We start from the raw sequence: 10,367 nt of genomic DNA on the forward strand, positions 1-10,367 counted from the left end.
GAGGGCCCCCTCTGCGTCTTTTTGCCCTACTTCCACCTCTATAAACTGAGAAGAATTCCAAAAACCCCAAGGGAGCAGATAAAACACTTTCTTTGCCTCTTGAGATCCCATCTGGAGGCCTCTATATATAAAAAATCATTGATGATCAATGTATTTTTGATGTATATTTTTACATGTTTACACGTAGCAGTAATGCTTTTTGGCCGAAACGCGCTACTATTAGGTCGTTCAGTAATAGCACGTTTCTCTACAGCGCGCTACTGGGAAACGCGAGCGCGCATGGCTCTTCAACCTGTAGCAGCTCTTGGTCCAGGGTAGACTAACCCGCCGGGAGTACGTATCTAGACTAGCTGATTTGGACAGGCAAGCAAAGCGCCACCTTGTAATTGTGATTGTGAGCAATCCAACTGTGCCGACGGTGACAGCGAGCCACCCCACTGATGAGCGGCGCGCTGTATTTCCTTCAACGGCACGGACCAGGACCGCAGCCCGGCACCGTACGTGCACGCTTCGCTAGCTAGTATTTAACACAAGGTCCCGGGCGCGCTTCATTCCGCAAGATGAGCTCCTCTGCCTCTGTTTCCATGGGACGCTTTCATGAGAGCTTGGGCAGCTTGCAAGAGGTGCGCGAGAGCGGCAGGACAAAGGACCTCGCGTGGAGGCGGTCGCAGCTCAGGGGACTCCTCAGGCTCCTCACCGAGAAAGAGGACGACATCTTCGGCGTGCTCCATGACGACCTCGGCAAGCACCGCGCTGAATCCTACAGAGACGAGGTGCGTGAAATCCGTGGTCATGCATGGGACTTTGTCAAGTTGTTTATCTTTTGTCCATTTTGGTAAAGATCGATATTGTTCATTTTGGTGGTCTTCAGCTGGGACTTCTTGTCAAGTCCGTCAACCACACGCTCCGAAACCTTGAGAAATGGGCGGCTCCAGAGAAGGCAAGCTCTCGCTACATCTGCATGCATCCATCCGCCTTTTCTTTTGTACTCTCTCTGTAAATTAATATATAGTGATGTAAACGCTCTTATATTAGTTTACAAAGGGAGTAAAAGCTTAATTAAGTTGTTGTTTTTGGTGTGTGTAGGCTCAGGCGCCGTTGGTTTCTTTCCCGGCGACCGCGCTGGTGGTGCCAGAGCCGCTCGGCGTTGTGCTCATATTCTCCTGCTGGAATTTGCCATTAGGTGACACTAACTTCTTTGTTCCAGCACCACAAGTGTTGTGTTTTTATCTTTTTCCAAAACGTACGCACTACAAATGTTTCTTGTTAAAACCAAAGTTGGGGATTTTGCTGCAACGTCTAGCTACATCGGTATATTTTTTTAACTGGGCACAAATTTAAGTGGCGCAAACCAAGAATTCCTACCACGCAAACCAAGAGAAACTGCAAGTTAAACACCATCGAATTACCAGTAAATGGATACCCCACAATAGAAATAGAGTTGTTGTAGCGCGTTGGACACTTTCCAAGGAAGAGGATCATCGTAGCATCACATGTGAGTACTACTCCCTCCGTTTCTAAATATTTGTCTTTCTAGAGATCTCAACAAGTGACTACATACGGAGCAAAATAAGTTAGTCTACACTTTAAAATATGTCTATATACATCCGTATGTGATAGTCCATTTGAAATCTCTAAAAAAACAACTATTTAGGAACGTAGGGAGTCGATCTGAATGGACAACTTTAGCGTGGAAGGTGTGATGGAGGGTTTCAAACTTCAGCTTAGGTGTATAATCACAACCCTTTGATTCGTGATATCGGCGAAACCCAAGCCGTGTATCATTCTTGCTTGGATAGCTCGACTGCCCTTTCTCGATCACGCAACCTGGGATCCCTCTTGTGATTTGCCCTTTATCTGAGAACAACAAGATCATGTATTTCACAACCTGACTACTCAAAATGTGTGTGTGTACTGTTGTGCAACTCCTTTAGGGCACAGGTTAGCTTTTTTTTTTTGAAAAGAATGATGACCCCCCGCCTCTGCATCAGGGTGATGCATGCTGCCATTTTATTACTTATTCACCAAAACCTTAGAAAGTCTGAAGACACCATCTTGGCAATAACTATCGCTACTCCTATCAACTAGATGAAGGGGTTCTGATCGTCGGGGCCGCATACCCAGACCTCACACCAAAGCCCAACATCTAACGTCGAAGGCCCCAACCAAGCCAAATTGCCGGGTCTGGGTCACACACCGGTCCGGCTCACTATCAGCGGGCACCGCATGCGCACACTGCAGAGGCCGTCGCCACCATCTTCCATTGAACCATCTTCATAGCAGCTACTGACGCATCAACATTACCGGGTCCGCCGTCAACGCTACCACGGCGCCAGACAACGCCAGCTCCCTATGTGCGTCCTCATCACACATCCGTCGCCGAGACCCTACCGTGCCACGCCGCTGCGACTCCACGTCGTCAATGCGTCACATGAAATGCCGCTCCACCTACGTCCTACCGGGAGAGCGACACCGAGAGCGCCGCCATCGTCCGATCCGGGATACCCGGATCTGGGATTTCCCCGGAGCAGCATGAGTGGTTAGACGGTGTCTGCAATGGGGATGCCTTCAACAAGGTAACGACGCGTAGACGCCACCATCCTGCCAGAGCTTAGTTTTCACCGGCAGCCATGCCTCCCCAACTCACCGCCGGGACTAGCCGTAGGATCTAGGGATCCGCCACAACCAGCCAGCCGACCACCTCTGGTGGAGGAGGAGGCCACCACCGCCACGCCCGGGGCTGGAGCCCTCGGTTTCCTCGTGTTGGGGGACGAACCCAGGAGCCCACGTGTCGTCGTCGGAGTCGACGAGACGCAACAGGTACTGCAGCATGGGTTGCGGCCCGTCCGAACCCATCTGAGTTCAGATCAGGCCCAACGACTGCCGCCACCGTCCGCTAGCCTTTGCGCCGTCCGCCGCCACCGCCACCCCACGTCATTGCCATTGAATGGCCGAAGCGAGCGCCATCGCTGCGATCCCAAAATTTGGTAGCAGTGCCACATGGGCTTTGACTCTCGGTGGCAGCAGCAACGGGAGGGGAGGACATGGCGCGGAGGAGATCTGGAGATGGCCGGCAAGGGCGCTCCGATTCGGCTCGGCGCAGCCGCACGGGAGTGAGATGGGGGAGGAGGGGAGACCGGATGCGGGAGCTTTGGTGTGCACACTAGTTAGCTGACACACGTGCTTATTAGATATCAATCATTAATTTTATACTAATCACAAATTTATTTGTAAAGATGACCTCCATTGCTATACAACTGACCTCAGAGAATTTTTTTTGTTTCTATCTTCGTTCCTGTCCATAAACTAGGCAGTGTCCTTAGTCGTCCACAGGTATTTTTGGGATGTTTTTTTCGAAAGAAGGCAAAAGATTTGCCTTATATATTAATTAAGAGAGGAATAGAGAGTACAATACAGGACCCAACACACAAAGTGATTACTCTCTTGATAAGATGACACCTAATTTTTTTTCCGCCAGCGGTCACCCATAGACGAGCTTCTTCTTTTATGGAACGGAGGAAAATCGGCGGCGGCACACTCTTGTTGCGGAAAATCCGTGCATTTCTTTCCTTTCAAATAGCCCAACACACAGGCATGGTGATGGACACCATCGCCATCCTATTCGGGATGGAGGAGTCCGACCGCTTGACCCACAATCTTTCACAGGCCTCTCGAGAAGCCAAGTGTCGGTATCGATGATCTCTAAATGAAGCCAATCCTTAATCAAGATCCAAAGCCGCCTAGTGATGCTTCACTTGGAGAAGACGTCGGCACCAGATTCCTGCTCACGCTTGCACAGAGGTCAAATACCACAATTCGGCCAACCACGCCTGGCCAACCTATCTGCAGTCCAGAGCCTATCTTAAGTGGCCAACCAAGCAATGAATTTGACTTTTGGGGGAGCCCAAGATTTCCACACAGGATGCTCCATGGGGGATATAAGGTTCCCATAAAGTGACCCTAGTAGGCGGAAGCTGCGGAATATTGCCCATCATTTGTGTTCTTCCATACAATCTCGTCCTCGGCATGAGTGTCAAGCTGAAAGTCATGGATGATTGTCCAGAGGGCCACAAATTGGCGAATGTGTTCCAATGTGAAGTTCTCCGACAACTTGACCTTGGACACCCAAGCATCGTCGGAAAGAGCCTCCTTTATCTTCCACTTTTTCCTAACAGATGCCACAAAAAATGTGGGGCGCAATGTCCTTGGGCTTCCGGTTGTTTTTAACTACTGTCCAGTGACCTTCACGGATGCCATCTCAATATTTTCTAACATTCTGAGTGTAAGCAACGTCTAATTGAGTACATGATAAACCGGATGTCATGTGCATATATATGGAACATTGTTCATAGATTGTTGCTCACTAGAACTGGAAGTTCACTTACTCTTGCGAAGATGTATCTCGTGCGACATAGGAAACAACCCTCTCTTTTCCTCTTGGGTATCTAAATAATTCAACACCTTGTCCATGCAAGTGCCCCGACTTAATCCAATTAGCCCCTTTGATTTATCTAAATAGATTTTGATACTCAAGATCCCTTTTCGTTGCCCACACGAACGAAGAGTGCGTGTTAAACTGGCGCCTTCTTCTTCCTCCTGCCAGCTCCTCTCTTCTCTCTCTTTCTCATTTTCCTTCCATTTTCACGACCAATTTCTCTCGTTTCTCAGTCGTAGACAGAACCATCTGCCAAATCCATCAGAGGGTGGACTCTCCCGGTGGCTAAGACCCCAATCAACCAATGGGGTAAGCCGGGCGCACATGGAGGCGAACGGGCCCATGGAGAACCGGTGGCGGAACTTCGCAGGCTGCATCGGCTGCTGCAGAGTGTATGTGGCCTTGGTTATTGCTGCTGCTTAGGGGGAGGCGGCGGTGGTCGTTGAGACCAGCCTGTGGAGCTCCTTGACGGGTGCGATGTGCGTTCTGCACGGAGCCCCGGCAAGGCGCGGTGCAGATAGGTAACAGCTCAAAGCCGCAACGCACATTTTAAGGGTATAACACCATCTACTCCTAATTATCTTCTGAATATAGACAAAGTTTAAATGAAAGTTGGGGTTCCTGTAGGGGTTTGTCATTGGCCGTTGGCCCACTTTTAACTAAATAAAAACCCAACTCTAAAGGACACTAAAGGGGGTGGTATTTAAAATGGATAAGAGAGGATTTTGACCTGCCATGGAGGAGTTGACTGAATCTAACTTTGGGGATATTTCCTTCCTGAATACAAACTCTACAAACTATCTAATGTGTCTTAGTCTGAAATACATGGTACTTGGCCAAAATTGAGGTGGCTCCAGCCTATAGATAGCCATGGACGGAATTTTATGAAATGAAGTTTAGTTATTTTTCCCTAGTCTTCACATCATTATGGTGGTTCAATGTCCCAAAATGTACATTTCAAGCTCCTTCTCCACTCCTTCGATGGATGCTACTATCATATGCTTGATCATGCTCCAATGCTTGTCCCTATTATGTATGCTAGGACCTTCGTTCCTGAACAACAAAAACACGTCTAATTTATGCAGCATCACATGCTCATGATAATAAGGAATAGCTAATAGAAACGAAAGTACCTGTAAATGAGTTGCCGTGCACGAGCTCTAGTGTGTGGTGCTTATATTTCACATAGTTGAGCAACTCTGTAGCGTCAGTGTGTGTAATCACAAAGAAAAATTTCCTTTCACTAAAGCATCTTTGGAACGATCCATTTTTTCCATTGGTGCAATGTAGATACACTTTGGCATAAATTCAGTCATACAGGACTCAGGTGGGCAAACATTACAAACATGCATTTTTTCAATTTCAGTGTTTGTTGAACTTTTTGTGGGAATGTGTTTTTGAAATCTATGAATCGAAGAGGTCTAAAATCTGTACTAGGAATAGTGGTGAGATCCAAAATAGTTTGTCCTCGATTCTAGGAACAAATGTGGGATGCAAGTCCATGTCACCAACAAACGTGCACTACATTTTCGCCAGATTGATGTTTACTCATGGACAATCTAATTGTTTTCACACTATGTCAATGTATATAGTCGAAACATGTCGTGTTTGTGTCTCGCTCTTGTGTACAAGTTTTGCATGATCAATTCCTTATCATGTCTCCTGTTTGAGGAAAAGGATATTTACCTCATGTGGGTGTGGCGATGTACTGTAATGCAGGTTTGGCTCTGGAGCCACTCTCCGGCGCACTAGCAGCTGGCAACGCTGTGGTTGTAAAGCCATCTGAGCTAGCGCCATATACTGCAGCATTCCTTGCTGCCAACATACCGAGGTACCTCGATCCTAGGGCTGTGAAGGTCGTCTTGGGTGGACCTGAAGTTGGAGAGCAACTCATGGAGCTCAGATGGGATAAAGTTCTTTTCACTGGTAAGGACAAACTTGAAAAATCACGTCACTTCTCCACAGAGTAGTCATCAGAAGCGACAGATCATCAGCTTGTTGTTCTTGCGTGTCTGTATATGATGCTCATTTATTTATGTTGTCCAGGTAGTGCTCGTGTAGGGCGCACTATCTTGACGAAAGCAGCAAAGCACTTGACCCCTGTCGTGCTTGAACTTGGTTCAAAATGCCCATGCATTGTTGATCAGCTATATAGTAAGAGGGATAGGCAGGTAACTCTCAGGGTCTTGTCATGTTTTCAGTTGCAACAGTAGTCACATTGAATGACAGGTTTGATGTATATTCCATGTACTGGTCACACAGATTGCCGTGAATCGCATGGCGGGAGCGAAATGGTCAGTTTGTGCCGGCCAAGCTTGCGCTGCCATCGATTATATCCTGGTCGAGGAGAAATTTGCACCCATCCTTGTATGGTCCACTCTGATATCTCGTTAACTATATATAGTACTATAAAATCACATGACATAGATACTAGATATATCTTACGACTCTTGCTACTTGAGCATGGACTAATTTTTTTTTCTCTCTCAAGATTGGGCTACTAAAATCAACAGTCAAGAGGTTTACCACTACACCAGAGTGCATGGCCCGGATCCTAAATGCAAAGCACTTCCAGAGGTTAAGTAACTTCCTGGTGGATGATAAGGTGGCGGCTTCTGTGGTGCATGGTGGTTCAGTGAACCCGAAGACCTTGTAAGTTGTGAAAAATGTCTGCTTTAGTGTGTGTGCATGCTTCTTATGGATACAACATGTACATGGACATGTTGGAATTCATGCCTCATACCACTATGCCTATGCCGCAGGACCATTGAACCCACCATATTGTTAAACCCCCCACTCCATTCCGACATCATGACCGAGGAGATATTTGGTCCACTGCTACCGATCATCACGGTATGCCCAAATGGATAACGATACATGGCAGATTCTAATGCTAATCTGATATTGTATGTACATGTGGGCCTTTAGGTAAAGAAGATTGAAGATAGTATTAAGTTCGTCAATTCGATGCCGAAACCGCTCGCAATCTACGCTTTCACAAAAAACGAGAAGTTGAAGCATCGGATTATAGATGAAACGTCCTCTGGGAGCGTCACGTTCAATGACGCAATTGTGCAGGTATGCAAACTTATCAACCTCATTCCTCCGACCCGCACGTGTTTTCATGGCATAAAACTCTGAGGTGTTCTCATTCTTTTTACTACTGATATCAACCTACTCGTGATTATTGTGTTGTTGCAGTACGCGGTGGAAGGCCTCCCATTTGGTGGCGTCGGGGAAAGCGGATTCGGACAGTACCATGGCAAGTACACCTTTGAGCTTTTCAGCCACAAAAAGGCGGTGTTCAAGAGAAGCTTCCTGATCGAGTTCATGTTCAGATACCCGCCGTGGGATGACACTAAGACTGAGATGTTGAGGCGTGTCTATAATACGAACTACATACTTCTACTCCTCGGCCTGCTCGGCCTGAGGAGATGACTGAAGAAACAATCTGGACAAAAAGACCGGGGACGAGAGAGAGAGAGAGAAGCTACACCGTATGCACCAAAGCATATGCATTACATATTGCTTCCATTCCAAAATATGCTGCGTCCGCGCTTTCCGAGGTTCAATTTTGACCATAAATTTAACCAACAAGACCGACTGCAGCGGGAGAAAAAAATATTGAAAAATTCTTTTGAATACGAATTCACTGGTATAACTTTTGCTGCCGCCACAGTCGATCACGTTGGTGAAATTTGTGGTCAAAGTTGAAGCATGGGAATAGAGGAAGCACTATATTTTGGAAACGGAGGGAGTACAACATAAGTTCTATATACTATTTAATTGGATTGCAAAATTGGATTGTGTACATGTGTAACCTATTCCTATAAATGTTGTGATTCCTCAACGGTTGGACAATTTGTTATTTAGGATAACAACCCTGAACCCTAAACTCTAAACCCTAGACAAATTTAGGCAGGATCTAGGCAAAGAGAAAACCTCTGAAATTAAACTAGAATTTAATAAGTAAGACTCAATCTGTGGTTACTAAAATGTGCTACGTTGAACTTATTTAATAATCTGATACAGAATAATATATAGCCACAGAAGGATAATATTTTCTAGCCAAAAGATGAAATATTGGTGGAGCAAACTAAAACATGATCCATGCCTGGGTCTCCAATGAGAAGGTTTGGGAACGTGTCTAGATTGGCTAGATGCAAGCTGCTTCCAACTTCCGCTTGATGAGGCTAAAAAGAATATAGACGGGTGCTTGGAGAGGTGCTTAAGTTTTGCTGCTTGGAGAGTTGTTGCTGAGTTTGTAAGGGCTGATCCTAAAAAGAATATAGACGGGTGCTTGGAGAGGTGCCTAAGTTAGGCTCCTGGTTTTTTCAAAGTATGGGCGCTTACTATATTTATATGGTGCGGGCTGTTCTGTAGAGTCTTGTAGTTTACTAATATGGATTAGTATCTAAGGGCAATCTCAACGCATCTTTATTTTAAACTTGCATCTTGTGCACTAAATAGGTAAATATATAAATTGCTTGGAGTTTGCATCTTATTTTTGTATCTAAAGGACCTATCATCTAGTACAATTTGTGAGAGAGCAGTAATTAAGCCCTAGAGTTTTTGCTAAGTTTATGGTACTGGTGTTTGGTCAGGCATTGGGTTATATATAAAGGCACCTCTGCTGTATCAATACGAGTCGGCGTCTATCTGTGTCGGAAAACATGGGTAAGCTCTCCTCAAAATCCAACCATATTTGTACCTATTAGGACGGCCAATTTAAGGATGGTGATTTCATTGTTGTATATGCTATTAGTTATGGTTAAAATAGACTCTTCACAGACAGATCATCGTACGGGCTGTTTGACAGCTACATGCCACAACAACAAAATTTATTTTAGTTCCTAGAGAGCATGATTTGATAGTAATATTGATCAACTGCTAATTAATAACAAGAATGTGGGGCATGTTTCAATGCAGGTTTGATGCACGTGACTGTCACCCCTTCATTGCGACGCGACGTGCGTCTGTCCGTGATGCCCCCATGTAACCGAATTCCTCTTTTCTCTCTTATAGACCACAAGTTGGGCAGGTTGGTTGGGTTGACCTGCTGTCGTGACCATCTGGAGGAGGTTATGCCTAGCCATCAAATCGTTTTCTGCCTTTGCTACGCTGCCGCTGGAGCGACTGTACGAAGTTGAATATGAGTCTGCTGGAGGATCTACTCTGTCCTGTGACCGAATCCCATATCTTGGGGGTGGCCTATTTCTTTCTTGTACTGGTCCATTACATCAACATACATGGAGGGAGGGCCTAGGTGCTGGCTAGCGCACGAGACTTGCTTTCCTAGGTCGCTCGCAAAATGGCAATCAAAGATTAGTAAGAAGTTCATCAATCGATGCCACCAGTCCATGGGATGCATTGGCTTCTCCCCAAACAGGCTTTGGCCCCATTTTATATATAAAACAAAGAACACAGTACACGTCCGAACTATATTAGGTGGAGAAGAATCCCTCAAACAAGCAGATCAAAAGAAAACTGGACCGGCAAAATCGTGCCAAAAAAGAAAGGAAAAGAAAGAAAGCCTGATAGGAATGTAGTTCTGTCTCGCTTCTCTCTTCTCCAAGTTAGTAATCATTCTAAGTAGTATTTCTTGTACCATTGTACCTGCCTTTACTCCACCAAAAGATTGCTTGCATGGCCCTTAACATTGTTACTAGATAAATCTCTCGCTTCACTTGCTTCAAGTGCCCGAAAAATATCAGGTGCCAATAGGACAGGTTCTGATAAAACTGCATTACCATCGGGTTGATAGATTGAAGAGTCTTCATCCCCAACCACCTTCGCATGAAGGCACTGTTTCTTTTAGTGTACCTCTCTTAGTGGTTCGTATCTCAGTGATGCATCATTCTAATATGGTTTGTCGGAGAAAAAGTACAACATATCTTGGGTTTGCAATATGAGCCATAGATAGATCTCTCTC

The 10,367-nt window shown here is 45.8% G+C and overlaps 1 protein-coding gene across 1 annotated transcript; it reads left to right on the forward strand.

Annotated features, from left to right (window-relative positions):
* The first annotated feature begins 569 nt into the window (after positions 1-569).
* LOC119294514 (aldehyde dehydrogenase family 3 member F1-like) lies at positions 570-8,285 on the forward strand. The gene is made up of 10 exons (XM_037572710.1): positions 570-773; positions 872-940; positions 1,087-1,183; positions 6,155-6,361; positions 6,482-6,606; positions 6,698-6,802; positions 6,927-7,087; positions 7,198-7,288; positions 7,364-7,513; positions 7,637-8,285. Exons 1-10 carry the CDS (start codon positions 585-587, stop codon positions 7,871-7,873), a joined length of 1,431 nt encoding a protein of 476 aa, XP_037428607.1. The 5' UTR covers positions 570-584; the 3' UTR covers positions 7,874-8,285.
* Positions 8,286-10,367: the final 2,082 nt, after the last annotated feature.

Source organism: Triticum dicoccoides, chromosome 4B (genome assembly GCF_002162155.2).
Source record: "Triticum dicoccoides isolate Atlit2015 ecotype Zavitan chromosome 4B, WEW_v2.0, whole genome shotgun sequence".
NCBI lineage: Eukaryota > Viridiplantae > Streptophyta > Magnoliopsida > Poales > Poaceae > Triticum > Triticum dicoccoides.

Excerpts from the sequence above, each read along its gene's own strand:
- LOC119294514 (XM_037572710.1), top strand. The coding sequence starts at position 585 with ATGGGACGCTTTCATGAGAGCTTGGGCAGCTTGCAAGAGGTGCGCGAG. Across the intron at positions 774-871 it reads CTGAATCCTACAGAGACGAG|CTGGGACTTCTTGTCAAGTC; the intron begins GTGCGTGAAATC and ends GGTGGTCTTCAG. Across the intron at positions 7,289-7,363 it reads CACTGCTACCGATCATCACG|GTAAAGAAGATTGAAGATAG; the intron begins GTATGCCCAAAT and ends GTGGGCCTTTAG.